The sequence below is a fragment of the Centrocercus urophasianus genome, unplaced genomic scaffold, assembly GCF_019232065.1.
Source record: "Centrocercus urophasianus isolate 14NV4802_14NV808 unplaced genomic scaffold, USGS_Curo_1.0 seq_16, whole genome shotgun sequence".
NCBI lineage: Eukaryota > Metazoa > Chordata > Aves > Galliformes > Phasianidae > Centrocercus > Centrocercus urophasianus.
Window position 1 is genome coordinate 40,367,028 of NW_024884711.1, and position 24,003 is coordinate 40,391,030.

Sequence of the window (24,003 nt, forward strand, 5' to 3'; positions counted from 1 at the left end):
TTTGGGATGCTACAGTTGAACATGATGGCAGCCAGAAATGCCAGCTGAGGGTATGAGCTTGATTTGTTTGGACAATTAAAAAAATAGTAGTTACATTTAGGTAATAAAGCCAAATATTAGCAAAGCTATTTTGTACGAGTGCAATCTGCCTGCCCTGTGCCACTACTAAAGCTCGTTTCTGGGTTTGCTGGCAACAAAGATTAAAATGTCCGCTATAGTTCATTGATGGCTTGGTATCTGCTAACAGGCTTGTTTTCATTTAGCTGACCTGCATCTGGAGTTTGGGTTCAGTTCAACCAGGAACTGCACTTCCAGCCTCTCAACACTGACTTAAGTACTTTAAATAACAGAAGTAGCAACCGGGGTGGTAAAATAATGTTTTATTCCATGAATGAACAAACACTACCATGCCACATCCTAAAGTTCTTTCTACAAAAGATCGTGGACGGAGCAGATTGTTAACACTTCTCAGGTCAAGTTCATTTTGAGGCCGCTGAGCCTGTTCAGTGTAGCAAAATCTGGACACGCAGCATTCTTACTGTCTATTTGGCATTCTGCCGGATAAAGCAGGTTTATACTGCAGTTCTTGTTCACACAATGTCGATGCACTGTAAATTAAAGAGGATAATCAAACCAAACTAAGTAACTTCTGTGATTTATCAGTATATATATATATATATATATTTTTTTTTTATGATGGTCAAAGTACAACCAACATTCAAAGCTTAAAATAATGGCAACTAAAAAGACACGCTAAAGAACACCAATGGAAACATCATCATTGCTGTCAGGATGTGAGCTTACCCACAGTACTATGTAAAAAGTAGGAACCGGCATTGACATTCAAGCTGTCAAAACAAGAAAAGAAATTACATTAATTGTTATATTTCCAAGCTAGTACTTCTAAAGAGTCCTGATCAGCAAAGAAGAGTTATCGCATGCATGCTGAACACAAGACTAATATTGGGTCGGGGACCTGACAAATAACTGACTTACATTCCTTTATATACAACAAAATGAAATATACAGTATTAATACTGGCTGTACATTTGGTCAGAGTATTTTACAAGGAGAGACACTAGCCAAAATTCTTATCAGGTGGGAAAATGGCAATGGATGAGCGTTGATTTTCTTTCTGAGAGTTAAAACATTTTCACAAGAAGTTTTAAAAGTTGCTTTGCACTGCAATGTAGAAATGATATTTTAAAGGAAAAGATGTTCCTAATTTTTTTTTAAATCTAGTATGCCTGGCAAAGCTCATGCGAGCAGAAGAGAGAACCAAACGCTAATCATCGACCTGGAATAAAACTAAGCCACAGACAGCATGTGCAACAAATCTGAGCATACTGGTTCTGTTTAAATGGCCCTACGAGATGATCTGCAAAGTATCTGCCACAAATCCCTGCTGCCAAAACCTAATCTAGCCTTCTCCCAACAGGCTGCCAACCAGAAATAAAAAACAAAACAAAAGAAGTTATGACCATCACATATTTTTGTTTAGTACTGTAAACGTGTCTCAATGTTAAGCTGATTCAGGCTGTTTATGTGTGTATTTTTCAAGGCTGCCAAAGAAAATGCTCGATCTTGTGAGTAAGGGCTCTGCCAGGAACACAAGACTGAGGTTTCCCTTGTTGAGTGTAACAGATTTTCTAATGGCTGGTTACCCTGACCCTCATTGCTTCTCCAGACCTCTAAGGTCTAAAGAGGATTGGTTAATTCCTCATGTAGTTGTTTCTCATCCAGAGCAAGCTGAGAAGCTAATAAGGTAAGCATGAGACCAAATGAAAACAGAAGTAAAAGCTATACAAAATTCAGAAATAATTACAGGAAAGTAAGCATCAGTGTAACTATAGTGACACTTCATACAACTGAATTTGTATGTCCTTTAGCAATGCTAAACCTTCTAATCATGGGAAAGAGCAGGCAAATATGCATGAATCAGTGTCCTTTAAAATAACTGTGCTATAATCTTTTCTGTGTATTAGGTTAGATTTTTTTTTGACAAAGTGTGATGCTAACTACAGGAACATAATACAAATGATGGATGTCAGGGCTGCTGCTTGATTGTTTGAATGCAAAGGGACATCACTTCTTCCAATCCTCGAAGTGGTTTCATGGGGTGTTCCTTCAAGTCCAACGTTTTGCCACTTTCACACCAGAAGTCACTTTGTGGCAAAGTAAAAGGAGAGAAAAAGGAAAAAAAAATGGAGAAAAGAAAAAGAAGATGTTGGTCGTGATGAGTTAATTTCAGACAGCAGTTTCTGCTGAGTTCACCATGCTTAATGTTCTTCCATCTAGGAAGGAGTTGCTGTCAAGTAAAGCAGAGGAGCTGCTTTCATTTGTCTTTAAATACATGCTAACAACATAACATCTCTTTCTTCAGGAAAATGATCCAGTTGCATATTGTTAGAGGGATCTGCCTTGTGCTTAGCACAGACACAAGGGGTTAATCATCGTCCTCCTCCTCTTTCAGTGGAGCTATTGGGAGTTTGTCCTGAACTTGGAAACACGATGCAAAGAAGTTGACAATGGAGTTGTACAAATGCTGCTCTAATGCTGGATTGCTGAAATAATGGCTTTCATCAGGGTAAATCTGCAAAGAAGCAAGGAAATACACAGTGAGAAGCTTGAAGTGTTGGAACTGAGCACTCAACCCACTGGTCGCCCTGTGTCTTCCCATGGATGCCACAAGGCCCAGGTTAATTCAGTGCACTGAGAGCATGCCTGAACCAAAAGGAACGTTTTTGTAGGTGGGCATTGCATTTAATTTTGTTCTGAACAAGTTCAAGAGAAACAGAAACAAACCACCCAGTAAGAAGTCAGTAACCTCTGCACACGGTGAAGGAAAGCAAGAGTCATCACTGTTGGTCTACTGGGTGTACCGTGTGGGGTACTGAGTGGAAGGCAATGTGCCTGCTGGACTGAATCCTTACAGGTAGGACTGAGGGCTCCCACTGCTGCTCTGAGTGCCTCTATCCACAGTGTAAATCCTTGATCTCTCCCATTTACTCCTCAATAAATCCTTAAGGAGCACCTACCCCATGGCTGCCTTCAAGCTCCAAAGCACCAATACTTCTTCACTGGGAATGTGCACCGAACCCTTAGTCCTCTTAGCAGCCATCAAATCCCTTCCAGGCTCATAGCCCCAGTGTCTGTGTTCCTACTGCCTTTGGAATCAGATGGAGCTCATGTGAAACTGCAGAAATGCAGCCAGAGGGAGCTGGTATTCAGTAGATGAAATGTCAGTAGGCTTTGGGCACTGCAATAAAACCATCTATACTTCAAGCTGCAGTCCCTGCCATGGTAGCTTTGACTGCTGGCACTCTCCTGGCTGTGGCTCAGTAGGCAGCAGAGAACAGGGACCATCCCCTTTGTCTGTGGATGGGCTTCTTTTAGAAGCTGTGGCATCACTGGCACAGATACAGGCAGTTCAGCAAATCAGAGCTGTAACTCAGCAGAAAGAGTGGCTTTTCTGACCGGTGTGTGTCACACAGGGATGTCAGATCTGAGAAACATTTATCCCCCTAACTTTTCCAGCTGATTTAATTTAGAGCCCTTTGTATCTGTAATTCATCCTGATTTTAGCCTGCTGTTCCCACTGAAAGATAGCAGCCATCAACTCCTTAGAGACACTCCTTGCAAAATCTAATTTACTGTAATTCAATAACTGTCCAACAACTGTCCAAAGCAAAACAGTGATATCAAGTTAGCACATGAACACATGGGAACACATTATAAGCAGATTCTGTTTCTACTGCCAGGCTGTATTTGCAAGTGGCTTTTCGAAGCTTGTTTCGTAACAGCAGTTTGAGTTCAGACTGGGAAATAACTGTTCAAATATGAAAAAAGGAAACACATACTGTACCTGCAAGCTGTAATTAGCCTTTGCCTTAATTAGGTGTGTGATAAGGTCCGCAGTATGCTGAAAATGGATTTTTTCTGTAGAAACAGATTACAATCATTAAAGAGGCAAATTTAATTAAGAAAAATCAAAGCCATCTCAAATACATAACGAACTCAAGTGATGGGCTAACTTACCGTCAGCAGTAGCATGAATGATCAAAAATGTCTGTTCCTTCAGTAATGAGACTCTGTGTTCTAATCTGGTGATCTGTGAAGGTAGAGGTTGCAATAAGATTAAAACTCTTGCAAGAAATTAGCAATTCATATGGGGGGAGCAGAAGCACTTAATTCTATTTGATGCTCCCTCACATGGATAACAAGCAGACACCAGCACAGCATATTCTCTCAGCCACCTGCATCACTCCAGAGGTAAAACAGACTTCCACTGCTCCTTCCATGCTCTGCACTAGCAGCAGGAAGAGGTCAGAGACCCTCATCTATTTTAATACTTTAATGTTCAGCAAAAGCCTCAACTGTAGAACATGTGGAAAAAGTCCAAGGGAATATTCCAAAGTGAATAAAATGCACTGACAAAAAGAAGCCTAACTGCACTAGCTAAAACGGGTTCAGCGAGCTGCAGTAACTTTGGTACGGTTTGAAAGATGGCACTGATGAGCTTAGGTGGACCAAAGGAGGTTCTTAAGTATTTACTGCTGTGAATCTTTAGTCTCCAGCCAACTCCCAGATGCACAAAGGACCTACTAGTTGGAGTAACTGCAAATACTACAGCCTCTGTGGACTTAGCAAGTATTTACTAATTTTGCAAGAGCTGACTCTGATCATCCTGATATCCTTGAACCTAACTCTCATCCTCTCAGCCATGATATCCAAGTTCCTTGACAGTGCATGCATGTACCCTGCACTCTGTTCTCCTTCCTATTACCCCCTGATTGATGCTTCTTCAGTTGCACCTTGCCATGGGACAATACAGGCTTTTTGGGGTCCACACCTGGTCTCTACTGATATGATTTTGATAAACTTCATGGGTGGTTCACAGAATAGGATCAATTCTTATTCCTTAAGCAATCTGTGGTCCAACTGCAGAATGTAGGAGATGTGTATCAGTTAGGAGCCGTGCCTGGAGGAGTGCAATGCCCTGCAGTGAGCTCAAGCTGTTGTCTAGCAGATAATCCCAAATCACAGGATCATAGAATGGTTTGGGTTGGAAAGCACCTTGAAGTCCATGCAGTTTCACCTGCCTGTCATGGGCAGGGACACCTCCCACTAGAGTAGGTTGTCCAAAACCCCATACAACCTGGCCCTTAACACCTTCAGGAATGGGGCACCCAGTTTCTGTGGGTAGCCTATGTCAGTGTCTCACTGCCCTCATTGTGAAGACTTTTTTCCTAACGCTTAATCTAAATCCACCCTCTTTCAGCTTAAAGCAATTACCCCTTGTCCTATCACTACATGCCCTTATAAAGAGTTCCTCCCCAGCTTTCCTGTATGCCCCTTGAGGTACTGAAAGTTGCAATGAAGTCTCCTGAAAGCCTTCTCCTCTCCAGGCTGAACAACCCCAGCTCTCTCAGCCTATCCCCACTGGGGAGGTGCTCCAGCCCTCAGAGCATCCTTGTAGCCTCCTCTGGACCTTCTTAACAGAACCATGTCCTTCTTGTACTGAGGGCCCCAGAGCTGAATGCAAGCACAAAACAGGGGAGAATCACTGCTCTCCATTTGGACACAGAGCCACTGACTACAATTCTTTGACTGCAACTATCCAGCCAATTCATTATGCACTGGGTCCATCACATCTGTATCTCTCCAATTTAGAGACAAGGATGTAATGCAAAATGATGTCAAACGCTTTGTACAAGTCAGGCAGATTGTGTCAGTTGCTCTTCCCTTTTCCACCAACACTATCACCACATTGCAGAAGGCCAGCAAATTTGTCAGGCACAATTTGCCCTTAGAGAAGTCACACTGGTTGTTCCCAGTCAACTCTGTTTTTTGTGTGCATTAAAACAGTTTTGAGTAGGATCTGCTCCATGATCTTGCAGGCATAGAGGTGAGACTGACTGGCTTGTAGCTCCCCAAGTCTTTTTTCTCTTTATAAAAATGGGAGTTGTGTTTCCTCTTTTGGCCAGGATCTCCCTGTTCATCCATCCATACCTCCTGGCATTTTTGCCTGACTTCCTTTTGTTGGGATGCTCCTGAGCTCCTGAGGAGGTGATCTTTGAGCATAAACCAGTTTGTTTGGCTCCACTTCCCTTCAGCGCTTTATCCTAGGTCACTCAACCAAGAAGGACCCTGAAGAGGCCCAAGTCTGCTCTTTGATAAGGCCAACTTTTCAACACACAAAGAGCAAGTGGCAATTCAAAGTTCTAATTTCTACTAAATTTCCTATTATTTCAATATTTTTGCTTGCTTTCACTGCTACTGATCTGCCTTCAAATTTCTAAAAGAACAAAAAGAATTTAACATGAACTAGAGATCGTCTATGCAAAATCTGAGAGACAATGAACTCAGAATCTAGATAACCATGAAAAAGCTTCCACTGCAAGGCTCAGGAAGCTATCTGCCTCACGAAAATGGGCCAAAATTTATGTCTTAGAGGGCAACAAAGTGATAAGATCATTGGGATGAACTTGGATGGAGGTTGTGACTATATGGCTACGTCTGAGTTTCTAAGCCTCAGTTCTTTCAATAGGTTAAATTGAAATATCTATATTTACCCAATGTAGAGAGGTGGACATGAAGACTAATCAATAAAAAAAAAGAGTAACCATTATTACTATGAAGATGACAAGGCTGTAAGTAGACTTAATGATACCTTCCTGCCTCTTAAGTACAGAGGGTTTTATTGGTCAGTCTGTTGCGTGTTCTTGTTCCTTTCCCAGGAGAGAACACAAGGAGGAAGAGTTAAAACCCCTTTCACATTTTATGAGATGCAGTGTCCATGCACTTACCTCATACACTCTGTTATCAATCCCATACAAACCCAAGTATCTTTCAGAAAATGCTGAAGCTTGAAAAGAAATAAAGAAAGCATTCAGTCATATTTGAGTACATTGGCACTTCTAAGCCAAATACTGATGCTAAAAAAGTGCTTATTTTCTACTAAAGCTTTAATAGATTTATTTCTAAAAGTTTTAGAAAATACAATCAGGATATGTACTATACCACAGGCTTTCATCATCACTATGTCTATCAGTAGCAGAACTACTTTTTATTTACTTACTGCAACTGAGATACAAGAGGAGGAGTGTCACGTTTGTCCCTTTCATAAGCAGCTGACTCCATCAACTACAAGCTCCTGTTGCTCTCAGGGATAACTGCAGTGTTTAACACCCCTGGCTTTCACTTAGTGCAAAGGGAAGTGGTGACCCTGAGAGGAAGGACCACTATGTGCATGGGGTATCATCAGGAGGGAACCAGGGGGATCACCACCACAGGATGGGCACTGCATTGCAGCTCCCATGGAGGGATGTATCAGGCAAGAAGGAATAATGTTCAATACAGGTTGGTGGTAGAGGTTGGATGGTAAAAGTAGTTTATAGTCTTTACAGCTAGCTGAGAAAACTATCAGGATCTTGGGAAAGAAAGAGAAGAACACTGCGTAAGGGTAGGATAGGCACATCATCTGCAGTCAGAGAGGCAGCCTGTGGGCTCCAGGATAATGTTTACCATATAGTTTGAAGTCTGTCAGTGGGGAAAGAGCAGCTCCACATGCAAACACCTGGTTTTCTTCGCCAGCTGGAAGCATGTAAGTGCTCAGGTAGCCACCATAGTCCTAGAACACAAACAGGAGAGGGACATCAGCAGTCATGCAGTGACATATTGATGCTTTTGGGTACAGAACAGGGCACTTGAGACCTTGCGGGAGCTTCTTGGCTGTTTCAGAGCCCTCAGCACCTGGTCCTGGAGAAGGAGGGAACAAGGGACCACAGCCATGGCTGAGGAGGAGCTCTGCACTTGCTGCACTCTCCTGAATCAGAAGGGTTGTGTGCCGCAGAGCCTGCCCCTTCTTAACCCACTACACGGCTGTAGGTCTGCTCAGATATACTAGCTCTCCAAAATATCATCTCAGCACCTCCTTTTTTAAAATGGACATCATAATTTTGGTGTCTGCCGTCAGTCTGTCAACAATTCCCCACAGAGATGCTGCTGTAAGTGCAGCTCTCATCGCTCACTCTAAGCCCGTATCTCCCACAACAAACAGTTTCTACTCGCAGTCCCGTGCTCATTTCAAATTGTGTGTACTTTGCAATTGCTGTTTCCCAGCTGGGCACACGCTGGGATGTGAGTCAGCTCAGAGATCAGAACTGCTGTTGAACATTTGTACAATTCGAGCCAGGTCTGCCCACACACCCACAGGCCTTAAGGGATGCAAGGAAAATGAAAGTTTGCAAGGGAAAAAGTAACTAATGTTGACAGCATTTTTCTGGCAAGTTGTCACTTTCTGCATCCAGAAGTTAATTTACACACATTGACGAATGTACTGATAAAACAAAAGCTTTCATCAGCAGCATCTCTGAGCAAGAAGCAGCCTATGTCAAAAATAAATAATAACAAAAAACACTATTAGCATAATCAGGATTTAGCTCAGCTGCCTAACCTCATCAGCCAACCACAGCAGTGCAGAGGAATAAGAGCAAAAAGTTACCTTTCCAAACACACCAACTCGCATTTTATCGATGTAATGCTCTTTCAGCATTGTCCTAGAATATGAGGGGAGAAACTATGAATTAAAAACACTTTTCCCTTCGACACTGCAGAGCCCTGCCTCTGAAGGGCATAATAAAGCTGTTTTTATTGCACTATGCTGGTGGTGTTTTTAGTGTGATTGTGCTCAGAGTGAATCTAACAGTATGACAGGACTTGATATTTAGGATTTTACACTTAAAAAAAGTCTGTAAAAAAGTGTGAAGTTTTAAAGAGGTACATTTTCTCCCACTGCGAGTCCAGCGAAAAATTAATCTAGGAGCTGATATTCCAGCTTGTTTGCAGCTGTATGACTGTACAGAGCTAAAAATAAACAGGCTTTGAACATGTGACACAGATAAGTGTGCTCTAATTTAGCTCTTTAAGTTCGTTCTCCTCCATCTGCACAGGCTGGCACAAGCTCCCTCTCTCACATGCCATTGCTTGATCACAGCCACGGGATTACATTGTCCTTCCTTCCTGCTCTACCCTACATACCGCCAAAGGAAGCAGGACTAATGCCAGCCTTGGAGTAATTATTAGTAATTAATTAAGTTCACAGAATCATAGAATGGCTTGGGTTGGAGGCATCTTAAAGACCATGCAGCTCCAAGCCCCTGCCTTGAGAAGAGGCACTCTCACCATATCAGGCTGCCCAAAGTCCCATCCAACCTGGTGTGGAGCACCTCCAGGGATGGGACATCCACAACCTCTTTGGGCAGCCTGTGCCACTGCCTCCCCACCCTCTGAGTGAAGAATTTCCTCCTAACATCTAATCTAAACCTCCCCTCTTTTAGTTTAAGTTCTTCAAGATGTTCTTCAAGAACAGTGTGATTCACCGGACAGCTTCCAGCTGGTCCTTCTCTTCCAAAAGGCCCAGCCTCCTCTTAACCTCGTGCAATAGTTTAGTGCCTTGGAAGCCGCTCCCACGGCCGTCGAACTTCAGCACGATGGCGTTGTGCAAGCTGACCATCACGCTCTCCCACGTCACCTCAAACCTCTCTGTTACGATCTGGTTGCCCGGCGTCCCATCCCTGAAACACAAACAGGCATCAGGAAAAGGAACAGTGCTTCAAGAAACAAAGGCAACATCACTAAATGGGAGCCCAAAGCTCTTCCCAGGGCTATGGGCTTGCTGTGGGAATGCGGTGATGTGATGCAGAAGTCAGTGGAGTTTTCCTCACCAACACCTGTATCTCCTTCTCTACCATCTCTGGCTCCAATCTGTCTCCATTTCTCTACCACTCCCAAAGACAGGGTATTTCTGGTGGAGGATTTGCTGTAAGCAGCCTGGCTTAGCATGCTGCTAAGACACACTGGTTGAAACCTGCAGCTGTTCATCCTCTCTTGCTTCAGTGGCAAGTGTTCAAGTTTCATCTATCACCCCAGTTCACCCAACGCAGACACCCCTCTCCCATCAGCTTCTTGGGTGGCTGCAGGTGGAGCTGTCGGTCATGTCTGTCACCTCCCACTGAGGCAAGTGAAGAAGGTAAGAACACTTCTAGAAGTGGTAAAACCAAGAACACAGAAACGCCCAGGTTGACCCAAGGTAAGTGGAATACATGGGCAAGACTCCCTTCACAATGTTTTGCTCAGAGTCTGCACAAGGGCACTGCCTCAAGAAATACTGAGCCACTTCTGGAAGACAGCCCAGAAAAAACAAGAGCTAATGGTAATGAGAAATAATATTTTAGGTTGGCATTACTGTAGACCTGCAGGCACTTTCCCCAATTCTTGTCTTTTCTGGGGGGTTCTTGGGAACATCAGTCAACTCACTGCAGGTTTTTAACATGCATGTGACTCCTATTCATTTGCATTTATTCAGGCAAGACCCAGGCACATTCAGCTTCAGAGACAGCCTAATCAAGTGCTGTTAGCTTGATGAGCACCAATCTTCTTCAAGCACTTGTCTAATGAAGTACATTTTCTCTGCAGTATTTCTGTGATGTAGTGGCATGCTTATTGCAGTGTTTTCGTCCTTCATGGAAGGAAGTGCTGCATGGTGTTCAGGCACACAGCTACCTCTCTCACTCTTATGTGGGGCTTCTCTGCTGCAGGGCATCCCCTGGCAGGGAGCAAGTGATGCAGCAGGATGCAGCAGGCCAGGAAGGTGTCTCCAAGGTCAGTCAATTCCCTCCCCACGATTCTTCCGAATTTCCAGAAAAATATTATTATTACTAAATGTTGCATAAAGAGATACCCATCTGCTATGCTCTCCAGGAAGAAATTCTACCTGCCTGATATAAATACAAAAATTGTACAGATCTTCCAAAGGCACTAAGAAGGAAAGCAGGATGCTCCCCTTCCTCCAGTGTCTCAGCAGACATAGCTCCTGCTTTGGATGGAAACAAGTCTCTCCTTTGCCTGAGGTTTGCTGAAATACAAACCATGCAAACCCATGGAGAGCTGAGATCCCTGATGCTGGATCTCCTGCTTGCCCAGGTCAGCCACTCTCAGCCCTTCTCAAAGAAGCACTCAGCACACTCTGCTCAGTGGCACAGAGTTAGGGCCCTATTTCTCACTGAACCAGGTGTGCACCTTAATGCCAGGATAGAAAGACTATGTCCATCTTTTCTTTCTCCCAGTGTTTCTGCTCCCCAAATAACTGAATTGGGAGTTTATTTGCAACAACTGCAAAAAACCCTACAACGCATGTAGGACTCGACTAGGGAATCCTCCCGGGAAGTGAAATCCTTGGCCCAAACATATGAGAGAAGAAACCCCTGTCCAACCTTGCCCAACTCTCATGTGAGGCATTTGGAAGAGAAATTGTGTCATATCTTGAAAGTTGAAACTTCCACACTGCCATAATAATGTGAAGAGAAACAAAAGAAGAGTGAAAACTTACACCACTAAAAGCAAGGGATAGTGCGCCATGTCTGAAAACGTTGCTGGCTTTAGGATCTGCATTGGTAATTCTAGGCAAGAAAACAACAAACGACAGCGTGTCTTTAGTGTAGGAAAACCAACATAATGATAGTACATATTTCTGGTGTTTTGGCTACTTATGAACAGGAACAACACAGCATTTCATCAGACATGCTGGTAAATAACACCTTAGGAACACAGCTGTTGTCAATGAAAAGACCATATTATAGTAGCTGAGGTGACAAGAAATGTAAATTGAGAGAAGAGAGTGTACTGTTCAGTCATGCATCCCTTTTACAGCATTCAATTAACATCTGGCAATAGCTATAATTTTCCTTCTCGGCAGCTGTATGAGTGACACAGCCAGAAATCAATACTTCAGGGCAGCAGAGGAGGGAGGAATGAGACAAGGAGGATGATAATTTAAGACCCAATTAAGTGTGGTGTGTTGGGGGGGAGAATGGGATCTTTTCCGCTGTAGTGGTGTGAAGACTGGTAGAGAAACATCTGCTTTAATCCTGTTTTTCAGGGGCCCTAAATGGTACTCTAAAACAGCAGGTAACTGTGCTGAAGGCTGCACGGCATGGCTGGTTCCAAACCAACAAAAGTGGAAAATGTCCAAGGTCCCCAGGCATGGGGACTCTCACCACAGCTCCTTTAACTACTTTCGATGGCCTGGTATTGACAGCTGAATGCTCCCATCTGAATGCCATCCACATCAACGAGAGCACATTTATATTTAAAATGTTAACTACAATCCAGATTAGCAAAGGCGCGGCAATTAAATCGGTATTAGGAGCATTTTCAATAGATTAATACACACATTAGCTGTGCGGTTTAAGTAGATGGCTTTGCAATCATTGTCTGACACTCCACCTAATTAGTTATTCCATCTGAATGCTAATGGACTGCAAATTGGATCAATGGCCCAGGGACAGCCCAAAAGGCCATCACTTGACTTTAAATATAAACAAGCACCACTTGCAGGGTTCCCAGGGCTGTTCAGCCCAAGGCCACGGAGACATAGGGAGGACATGGAAACAGCCCACTTGTATTTATTACATGTATTCGGTTAAATGGGCAGAATCCAGTGTCAGTGATACCTGCTGGTATCAGGCTGAGCGTCAGCCTGAGTTATTCACCATCAGCTGACACTACCACAAGTGAGCTGGCTGATGGAGGGGATAGGTATAATCTTTTTGACTGTCTCCTTCTGCTGCATGCGAGGCTTACAAGTGTTACTTTATGCACTCCTAACACCGGCAAGCAGAACATTTTGGAGCCATTATTATCCTTTTCAAATGCCTTTCAGCCTTTGCTTCACACTTTTTTTTTTTTTTTTAACACCTGCTAATGATTGAAATTAGTAACCTGCCATCAGTCACACCTCCCTGCCTTCATTTCATACGCCCTGAGAGGTGTGCTGCTTTTTGGCTCGGGAAATGCCAAAATCCAAACGCGTCATTTGAATCCAGGATCTGTGTTTGTTTTTAGAGTTACTGCCATACACACAAACTAGGGCTCTGGCATGCAACATCACAATGCTGAATATGCGGATTTTCCATGTATTCCATCTGCTTACAACCAGAGCAGATGCTTACTAGGTTGGTCCAGGTGCAGCTCTAGAGGCAGGCAGAAAATGCCTACACTTTACCTATTTGCCACTAGGTTTTCTTTCCTTCTGTCCAGATACAGATTCACGGGGAAAACAATTACACAAATGGTGCAAACAACGTGCCAGGCACTGACATAAACTGCTCCGTTTTTTTCTTTTCTTTACTCCAGATGAAATCTCTTTGCTTTTGTTGAAAAGCTTTTTTTTTTTTTTTTTTTTCCTTTTTTTTTCCAGCCCTGTCAAATGATATGGCTTTCTCAAAAGACTCCTGAATGACTCCAAGGGGCAGTCAGGTTCATTCACTGTGGTTCAATATCGTACAAATGAAAGGCAGTCCCAGCTGTAGCCAGCAAGCACATACACTATCCCACTTCACACCCATCTTAGATAATAAACCACTTGAGCTATGGCAAATGCCCTGAACAATGGGAGCACCACACTGTGTCAGTTCTCAGAGCGGATTTTCATCTGCAAAGAAAACTGTCAAAGGAGAAAAGAAAAACTCAACACCACCCAATCCAATCATTTTGCTTTTCTTTAGCTGCATTCTCATCCAATCCTGTCTCAGTAATAACTTCCTTGTGAAGCACATCCTAAGAGAGAGCTTTGCTAACTGTGTGAGTAAATCGAGAGCCAGAGTCATTTTTCCTCCTGCCAGTCTAGGCAAGATGACTGTATCATTCTGCAGCAATAGTAGTTAAAAAGAAAAATAAGATAGAGGAAAGTGCTACTTACTGTAATCATCTATCTTGATTTCCATGTATTCTACTTTAGGCATTTGCCTGTCATTTACAGCCAGTTGCACATTTTCATTTACCTCCAGCTCAAAAATTTCTGAAAGAAGAAGGATTAAGATCACAAAAACGTCCAGTATTTTTTGTGAAAATGCAGATTAACATTTTATAGCCGCCTTAATATCTGTAACACAGCTTTCCTTATGGGAGTGTGACCATCTGTGTTGAGACCTGGCTATGAGCCCCAGTCAGATGTCTACACGAAAATCTAAGGGTCAGATGAAGAGGCTCTCAAGTCTGTGGCCAAGCTACATATAACAAAACAGAGAAAGGGAGGAGACTTTAGAGTGCTTCAGGACAAGGTTGTGGTGCTACTCATGAGAAAGTCAATTGAAAGGAAAACCACGGGGAGAGAGATCACAGAAACATCAGGTCTGGGAGCAGTACCAGTTTGCAAACTTTTTTAGAGTTTGTTACTCTGCCTTTCAGTCCCACTGATGTTGGTGAGGCTGCTTGTACAGATAACAATGAACCACAAAGTCTACTTTCCTCTAAGATAAAAAGCTTCTTTGGAATGTCCCTCTATCTTAAAAGCAATCACTTGCATCCTCTAACAGAGAAAGAGGAAGAAAAAATTAACAACAGTCAAACAATGTTGCATGAATGACTTCTAAACGGCTCTCAAGGCTTGAAGGTTGCCTCAATGGTAGCATGTCAGCCATCAGCAAGGAGCCTGCCTAGCTGCAAGACAGAGCTCTAAAATCCCACTGCTACTACCCTGTGCAAAGATTGAGATACGAGCAGCCACTGGTGCAGAGAGATTAAAATGTTTGCAGTTTGCTATTTGCTGCCTGTTGTGACTCCAAAAAAAAAAGCAATTCTTGTATCTTTGTCAACCAGGACAATTGCACATGCCAACTTTTGCTATTTATGGCAGAAGCATTTTCACAAGGGATAAAACCTGTTAAAAATAAAATAATAATCCCTCTGCATTTGGCTGTGCCTGGGCAACTTTGGGTATAGAGGGACTCCAGGCTTTTACCTGGAAATTTCAGACCACAGAGGAAACAGACACATGAAGAAACGCTAGACCAATGCTAGTCATGTAAGCATTTGGCAGCAGACAGTCCAGTGAAGCAGCATATTGCTTTAACCTAACTTCTTCCAGAATGCTGCTAACTTTTGTGCATGTATTTTTTTCTGCAAAGGAACATCTGAATTTGAACAGATTAATTGAAAATAATGGCAGGATAAATTAGAGTTAAGTGTACATACATCTCCTTAATTACCTCAGATGCTTCTGGCACTGCATGGAACACTATCGAGCATTTTTATTTTAAATGCAAAGATTACAGTGTGTCACAAATCTGGTTTTAAATGTGATTAAAAAAAAAAAATCAATCAGAATTTAGGGTTGCACTCTGTACGTGCTGTTCACAAGTCCAACTTTTCTAGGCGGGATCAGGGCTCGAAATGCGTGTTGCCAACAGGAACTGAGAAAACGAGCCATAAAATCACATATGACTCAGGGTAAATCTTGTGTTTTCTTTCCTACACATCCTAGTGTCACAGGAATCCATCCTCTGACATTTCCCACCTTCAATGGGGAACAAAGCAGCACAGATTTTCACAGAAAACATTTGATTTGGGGGTGAAACACTCTGTTTTGCTCTGTTCCTTTGAAGACACTGCAGCAGGGAGTTGTTCTAAATGTGGCTAAGCTAAACTGATGGCTAATAAACTGCTACCAGCCCCACACAGAGCTACAGGAATAAAGCAGGTGCTTATTGTTTGTATTATAGCAATGTCTGAAGGCCCTAATAGCAGGTTAAAGCTGGGCTAAATGCTACATTAAAATGGTAGGAAAGGGTCTCTCATCAAAACAACGGGAGCAGATAAATGTTGGTTTCAGGTAAGACTGACTCATCTCCTGCTGTGAGGCTCATGGAGGCTCATAATTAACATAAGGGAAGACATCTGGGTGTCCCTGCCATGCTGACTTGGGGTAAAAAAAAAAAAATGGACAAAAAGAAGGGAGAAAAAGCAGGTCCAGAGGAGGGCCACTAAAATGATCAGAGGGATGGAGCACCTTTCCTGTGAAGAAAGATTGAGGGAACTGGGCTTGTTTAGCTTGGAGAAGAGAAGGCTCCAGGGAGATCTCATTGTGGCCTTCCAGTACTTGAAGGGAGTGTATAAAAAGGAGGGGGAACGGCTGTTTATGAGGGTGGATAGTGATAGAACAAGGGGGAATGGTTTTAAACTGAGACAGGGGAGGTTTAGGTTAGGTATTAGGAGGAAGTTTTTCCACACAGAGGGTGGTGAGGCACTGGAACAGGTTGCCCAAGGAGGCTGTGGATGCCCCATCCCTGGAGGCATTCAAGGCCAGGCTGGATGTGGCTCTGGACAGCCTGGTCTGCTGGTTGGTGACCTGCACACAGCAGGGGGTTGGAACTAGATGAGCACTGTGGTACTTTTCAACCCAGGCCATTCTACAATTCTGAAATTCCATGTGAAATCTGAACTGTGCATTTTTTGGGAAGGCTGATAACAAATGACATTTGCAAATCATCATCTTCATACCCCCAAGAGCAATATTCCTAGAACAGCATTGTATTCAGAAGGATTTCAGAGACGTATCTACATCCATGGGAACCCAAACAGAGAATTTTAACTGCAGGCTGGAACATGGGAGAGTTGGAACTTAGGATCTGGCCCCCTGAGAAGATCTGCCTTTAGGCGGTGCCCTCACCCCCTCTTTTCATGAATATACCAAAGAGCAGCTAGGCCTTACTGTCCTGCCTGGCTATACTTCACTGCAGAAACGCAAGGCATAAATCCAGTCTTACTCTGTGCATCGGTCGTGCTGTGAACAGTCACCATCGGAACCCGGGGACCTTGAAAAGAAGAAGGAAACAAGGTGGTTAAACAGCTACCCATGCACGCACATACCCATGTGAACCAGGTTTTGAATTCCATGGAGCTGCAGCCTCCCGAGGATTGCTTTCCATGCAAGAGTAATCTACAAAGCAAATCATCCAGGTATTAGATAGAATCTATGAATAAATGACAGTGTTGTAGACTTGAAGACATGCGAGGTTTCAAAGCTTTTTCCCAGTGGACCACTAAATGCATCTTTCCCTAATTTGTAAACATTATAATTAGCACAAACACAATCAAATCACTTGCTTTTTAAATTATTCTAATGACACACAGACATCACAGCACAAAGCATTTATGTTTTATATGCCATGGATAACTGTTGCTGTTTTGTAAACTTTTTTTTTTTTTTTTTTTTTTTAAAGAATTAAACACCAGATTTACTTCTACACTGGAAAAAAAAACAAAACCCACACATGCTGTCTGAAAATGCAGCTTGTGGGTACTGAAATCAGTGTTATAAAAAAGAGGATTATCATTCCTATGTAATCCACATGAGTGAAGAAAAGAACTCACTGTCACAGGATGTGACAGATTTTAGGAAGCTGTAGGATGATGTAGCACAGTGGTCTGGGTTCAGCTTCTAGTTCAGGAAGACACCAAGGGGCTGACTGATAGAAAAATGAGGTGGTCACTGGAATCGGGTTCGTTTTGTAGCTGGCCAGCTTCTTACCCTCCTTTTTCTTTTCAAGTATCATCTGCCTGCTGCTTTTGGAGACAGGACCAAAAGGAACTTTGGTCTGACCCAGCGCAGCCATTCTTTGTTTATACCATATTTGCTTACAACTTTTCTAATGGGATTGACTGCTCTGGAAGGAAGAAGACCCTCAAAGAGCTCAAAGCTAGGTCTTGTCTCTTTTTCCTTTCCTTTCCCATCAAGATGTAGCAAAGCTGTCTGTGTAGGGACAGCAGAAATTGAAGCTGGCTCTAAGAAGACTCTTGGAGGAAATGCTGTTAGAAATGCTGGTTCCTACTTTCTTGGGATGTTGACACTTTCATGTCCTGGGGAACCCTGCAGTTGGACTGGAGTTTTTTTTAATAAAAAAAGATAGGCCCTTTTACGCTTAAAAATTAAGAGTTTTCAAAATTAAGCCTCTTTGGTATTGATAAAATTTATACTCCTTGGGATTCAGACCTCTTTAAGATGCCTTGAGTTGTTCAGCCTACAAACCATGACTGCTGCTCATGTGCACCAGCCACCTGGGTACTTCTTGCCAACAGAAACCTCTCACAATATGAGAGTGTGTCCCCAGAACTCTGTAAATGGCAACAAAAGTGGGTTGATGTGAGCACCCACACCAGTTTGGTAAGTTGCTGACAGGAAAAAAGGCTTCGGGGCGGTGTAAGGCCAATGGCTTTCCTAGTGCTGCCCAGTCACTATACCCCATTGAGTGAAATATGGCTTCAGAAGTATTTAATGTAGTCCTCACCTATACAGAAAAGAGAAACATCAAATTTTATTTACTGTTAAGCTGACTGATGCAGCAGGTTTCGTAGCCGCTGAGAAATGTCTTCTCTAACAGAGATTCTTTTATCTGCATCATCTTCTTAAAATGCAGCCAAGTCAGTACAAATCACACAGAAAAACAGTGCTTTACTCACTGAGATTTAGCTGAATTTACCTTTCTACTACTGATACACATTGACATGCTGACCGTATTTATGTATAAATCTGCCCTGCTTTTTTTACTGCATTCCCAGAAGCCAGCCTGTTGGAAATGGAACAAACCTACTGAACAATTCATCGTGGGCATGATAAAATCATCAATGAAAACAGAAGAATTCCTCCCAAATTATTTCAATCAGAGCTAGAGCAGTCCTCTATTTAACAGAAAAATGCCTAAAAACAGGAAAGAGATAGAGAGAGAAATACAACACGTATCATCATTCGATTTTCTAATATATTTTTCCTTTCTTTTCCCCATGTTAGCACTGGGAAAGCAATCAGAAACTAAGAAAGAAAAAAGTCAATACACAGTTTACAAAACCCATATATTATACATTGTGTTTAGTTCTCTCTCACTACCTCACTATCATCTTCCCAAATAAATATTTTAAAGTGAAATCTCATACAAAGATACTCAGTTTGAGTCAATGTCAAAGAAAACATCTTAAACTACGCATTAATTTCCTTGAAAAAGTAGACTTCTGAGTTGCTCTATTTATCCTTTACAAGAAAAGAGGTAAAATGATAAAGAAAGAAATGTACAGAATGCAGGACTGTGTGAAAGATTAGTCTCAGTACAAAATATTGCCAATGATGACATTCCAGTTAATCAATACATTTTGCTTGTGAATAATTTGAAAGTCATTAAGAAATCACTCCCTCTTTTTTTTCTTTAGGGATTGGTGTAAACTACCCATTTTAATGCCAACTTTTAAACTGCAACATCCCAGTTACATGCCATACTGTGTCTTCTCATATGTGTACACCAAGCATCTTACAACATATTGTGCATATTGCATATTGAGTGCATAACGCCCAAGGAAGGAAACAAACTCTTGAAATTAGAAAGTGTATACTCCTTAGCCTTCCACACTTCATTTTTAAAACCCATAATGGTGTGACAGTCCCATTACACATGCCATCTGCTAAATGCCAGCCACTATCATTTGCAGCTGTGCGAGTGAAACCTAATTTACTTGCTGGGAGCTGACAGCAGTGGCACAAGGCCACCCCTGCCCCACCACTCCTCACTGCTCAGCCCTTCCAGATCTAGATGGAACCCTGAGCCTGGCACATCCTACTGCCCAATAATGCTGCACAAGGCTCCACTTACAGGAATTTACAATTTTTTTTTCAGCTAAAAATTTAGCTCTGTCATAAAAACTTTGACTTTTCTCATTATCTGTGCTAGAAAAAAATGTTACTATCATTATCTATGCTTGAAGTAAATTAAGTCATATCGCTGTAATGACAAGGGCAAATATATCATCATGGAGGTACTACTCCTTTCTAAATGTGCACAGAAAGTCTGTGCCTCAGTAATTTGGCAAGAAAAAGCATTGCCTATGGCTCATCATCAATTTTTAAGTGGTTCTTGCTATTATTTTCAAAAGAGTTCTGCTTGAACACTATCAGAAAGAAACAACTCTGTATATATTTAGGTAACCAGGTACAGATTTTCAGAATAAAAACTGAATTACAACTTTGAACAAAGCACTCAACTGACATTTGTTCTGCAATACTTTAAAGAGAATATTCTAAAGTATTCCTGATATTTTCATGGTCTAAATAGCTATATTATCAAAACAAAGTAGCAATTATAAAAAGAATATTATGTAAAATTGCAAAAAAAAAAAAAAAAAAAAAATTTCAGTGTTTAGAAAGTGGAAAAAAGATGAATTGTCTAAATTGTCTTATTCTCCTCATTCATATTCTCAAAGGCTTCAGTATGGAAGATAATTTCAGACCAGAAGCTAAATTCAGTGTGTAAACAATGAAAATTCAAATACTCTCTGCCAGCACCACCAGAGTATCTCTTAAATACTGATGAATGATTTAAAAGAGCAGCTGCAAGCAATGGGAGCTGAGTGGGTCTGGCTCTGCACGAGTGAGATAATTGGCAACAGCCATCTCTGTGTACAGATTCCAGATCTCTTTATTTGCTAATCCATGAATTATTTATATGTGCTGCATAAAGTTCATATGTTGGGGTGATAATATCACCCTAATAAATAAAGACATGGGGAATTCATTGAGCCACTGCTTATAATTAAAATATTTTCCCATCTACAATATTTTCCAGCTTATGCTAAAGACAGATGTTCATGCAGCTTGCTTTGGCAACCTTATGGACACAAACATCAAACAGATTTGTGCTGCTATTCACCCTCCTCAAGGCATTTCATCTTTTAATCTAATCTTTACTTCCTCAAATGTAACTTGTCTTGCAAAACAATCAATACAGTCTTATTGTCAGCAAACATGAAGAACAGCACAAACTGCATGGAAGGTACAGCTGGTGTCTGCTCTGTCACTTCCGTGATAGATTTCATGCGTGCTTTGCGTACAGCAGAAACAAGGTTTCTGCTGATTCTGCTGAGACAGTTTCAGTTAGCTGTGTCTAGAGGGCAAAGGTGCAAGAGGTTAATTATATTGCACAAAATAGCTTTGATGAGTTTTTGAAAAGGTTGCTTGAGTGCCTAAGTGTGGTCAGGAGCAGGGTCAGTTCCATGGGCATCTATATATGCCTATCTATAGGCATATGGGATTGACACCGACCCACCCAACCTGCCCCATTACATTGCCCCTCCTGTGACCGCTGGGACACAGAAGGATACAGGACTGAAAAAGCTCTCCCTTGCTTCTCCAGGCAATAGCATGTTATAAAAATACTAATAAATGCCCTCTAAATATAGCTATATTTTCTTTGATGTAATTGCTGCTGGTACTTCACTCTTCCAAAAGAAGCTGTCCTCTAACTTCAGGCTCTGTTGGCTGTCACTCCAGTTTACACCTCTGTGGTTTTGTGCCCAAAAGCTGTTTTCTACTAATCACAAGTATTCCCTCTGCGGTCGTAACAGTCACATCTCCCTAATGTCCTCATTCCATTGGATAAAATAGATTATTTTAGCTCCCTTTTGTAGTACAAATTCATCTTATCCTTTAATCTAAGAGCATTTCACTTTCAGTTCATCCTTCCTAAACACAAATGACCAGGACTCCACTCCCTGCTGTAGAGGATGTCTTAAGCAGTCCTTAATACAGCAGAATTGCCAGTTGCTTGGTTCTTTGGAAAAATTTTTGCTTAATCCATCCCAAAAGTTCATCTGTCTTTTCCATAGCCACAGCTGGTAGGTGCTTTGAAGACATTCAGTGATAAGCACTGCATGCCCAGGCACCCATCCACTCTTAAAGCTGCAAGCATACGAGACAAAGTCATCACGTGCTTAATCTTGCTTTTTGTACTATCAATTTCCCCCTTCTAGGTCTGTAAGACAGCCAACTCCTCCAGTATTTCTTTCTGCCTTCTGATGATGCTTATCAGCTTTGTAGTCTAATTCCATTAGCTGAGTCCAGCTTTGGGTTCCCAGGCTGCCATGGAAAAATCTCAGTAAGGTCATTCCCAAGACCAGCTCCTAATGAATCTGCTGCTGATCCCCAATTAGCCTTATATTTCTCTTTATCTTAATCTACTGCCTTATTTCATTTAGGCAATCCTTGACCTTCCCTCACAATTCTTAAACTAATCCTCACCCTCTACCTCTTAATTAATATCATCCAATGAGGCATCACATCCTGGGGGATGAGTGAAAACATGCCCTTCCTTTCATGAGATGGTGGCCAAGTTTTCAAAAGACAATGTAACAACACATGTGGACGGTTTCAAGGTGTAATCAGGAAAGCCGATGATGTTCAATAAATGCTGCAGATACATTTACCCATTGTAGTGACTTATAATCAGATAAAAAAAAATGAAATGTGCTAAGAAAATTTGCTTGCTGACTCCCTGAACCTCATAGCACACCATGAATGTGTATCTGCAGAGATGGAAAGATAGAGCCACTCCGGCTCACACAGGGATCACTGTCTTGCCCAAAGGTACTAGAGTTTTGGCCTAGTTCAGATCTCCAGTCATAGGAATGAACCTGAACAGAGAAATTTCCATATCCAACTTCCTTTCTTTTCTCCAATTACTGCTGTATATCCTGACATTTCTAATTGAATCCCTCATTAATGTGACACCCGTCAATTCAATTTGAATTCAGATTTTCTCCAGTCTTTGAGATGAAAGTACTGTCACTATGCTTTAAATATATTTAAGTTTCTTATAGGATTAGTATATGCTAATCTGAAGAAAAATAACATACATAGAGGAATACTGTCTGTATTACCTGTCCACTTTGGAAAGCCTCTGGACATCTCAGGCTGCCCAGGAAGGCTGTGCACTCTATATCTTTGCAGGCTTCCAAGATCAAACTGGGTAAAGCCCTGAGCATACAGTTCTGGCTTCTCTTCTAACACTGCTTTGAACAGGAGATTGGACCAGAGATCTCCTCAGATGCTTTCGAATCTGAATTTTCCTATGATCTTGTGGTTCTGTGATTAACAAGTATACAAATAGCAGTACTATCACAATGGAGAGACTGCAACCATGTCCTCACCACATCTCCAAGAGCTGCACCCCTGGCAGAGCAGTAGAAGGGCAGGAAGAGCCTCACAGTCCCTGCCAGTCCTCCCAGCTGCTCTAATAGAGACGCTGATATATCCAAGGGAAAAGGGTATCTCCTCGCAACTGCATCATGAGAGAAAATATATTCTTAGCACTGCTTACAATCCACAAACCTCACTTCATATTTTATTTGTATATTTTTAACGTTGTATAATGAGATTTAGATAACTTTAATTTATCCTTCTTATAATTAATTTTTTTCTTGCAAAAATAATGGCTTCCTAGGTAGTTAAGTAATAGTTAATATTTGATATTAACGCTTTACAAGAACAAAAACAGCACTGCTTCTCCTTGTCCCATTATTAAGCTATTATTCTCCTCCAGTGTGTTCTCAAGTTTTAATATATCCTCAAACGTACTGACTGCATTAATAAAGCCTTAAGTATCATGCAAACAGGAGACAAAAACAGCAATAAACCCTACAGCTGGTCCAGCTGGCCAGCGAGGTGAAAGAAGCAGTTTTCCTTAAAGGAAGCTTTAAATCTTGCAGGATGGTAACATCTGTACAATCCACTACAGAGTAATGAGTTCAACCAGGGTTGCTCATATAGCTGGAAATGATGCACCCTTGTTTCAGCATGCAGGGTGCCTGAGTTGTGAAGCTCCATTATTCCCAGCATCAGAGGAAGCCTCTTGTCATGGACATTTATCTCCTATGAGTAAAGTTCAAACAAAAATTTGTATTGTATGGACTGACCAGATGACAGGAACCCTGGCTGTAAGCGGATCACCTGCTTCTGGATAACATCAGACAGCTCACACTTACCAATGAGAGTCAACATCTAAACAGGATCAAAGCAAAAAAGCAAAAAGCAAAAAAAAAAAAAAAAAAAAAAAAAAATAAGGTTATAATTTTTTTAATAATAAAATTTATAAAAGGACCAAAGTTTTTAAACCCCCCCCTTTTTTTTTTTTCCATGCCACGGAAATTACAGATGTTGCCTGTTCATTTTTTGTTAAATGTTCACGCATATTTCTTTTCACTTGCTCCCTGTCACTGAGTACACAGCTTCAAAGATGTTTAGCAATACAGTATTATATCAATTCCCAGCTTGTAGCAGCGGGGTTGGAACTATGTGATCTTAAAAGTCCTTTCCAACACAAACATTCTATGACTCTATGATTCAAC

At 41.8% G+C, this 24,003-nt stretch overlaps 1 protein-coding gene across 1 annotated transcript in view; it reads right to left on the minus strand.

Annotated features, from left to right (window-relative positions):
- Positions 1-461: 461 nt before the first annotated feature.
- The window catches only part of DPP6 (dipeptidyl peptidase like 6), a 363,334-nt gene continuing 339,792 nt past the window's right edge, over positions 462-24,003 (minus strand). Inside the window, exons 17-26 of the mRNA XM_042816965.1 lie at positions 16,608-16,655; positions 13,763-13,861; positions 11,393-11,462; positions 9,384-9,578; positions 8,507-8,561; positions 7,528-7,633; positions 6,810-6,868; positions 4,039-4,111; positions 3,866-3,939; positions 462-2,593 (exon numbers count right to left, since the gene is read on the minus strand). Of these exons, the coding sequence (XP_042672899.1) occupies positions 2,447-2,593; positions 3,866-3,939; positions 4,039-4,111; positions 6,810-6,868; positions 7,528-7,633; positions 8,507-8,561; positions 9,384-9,578; positions 11,393-11,462; positions 13,763-13,861; positions 16,608-16,655 (926 nt within the window). The 3' untranslated portion in view covers positions 462-2,446. The remainder of the gene's footprint in view (positions 2,594-3,865; positions 3,940-4,038; positions 4,112-6,809; positions 6,869-7,527; positions 7,634-8,506; positions 8,562-9,383; positions 9,579-11,392; positions 11,463-13,762; positions 13,862-16,607; positions 16,656-24,003) is intronic.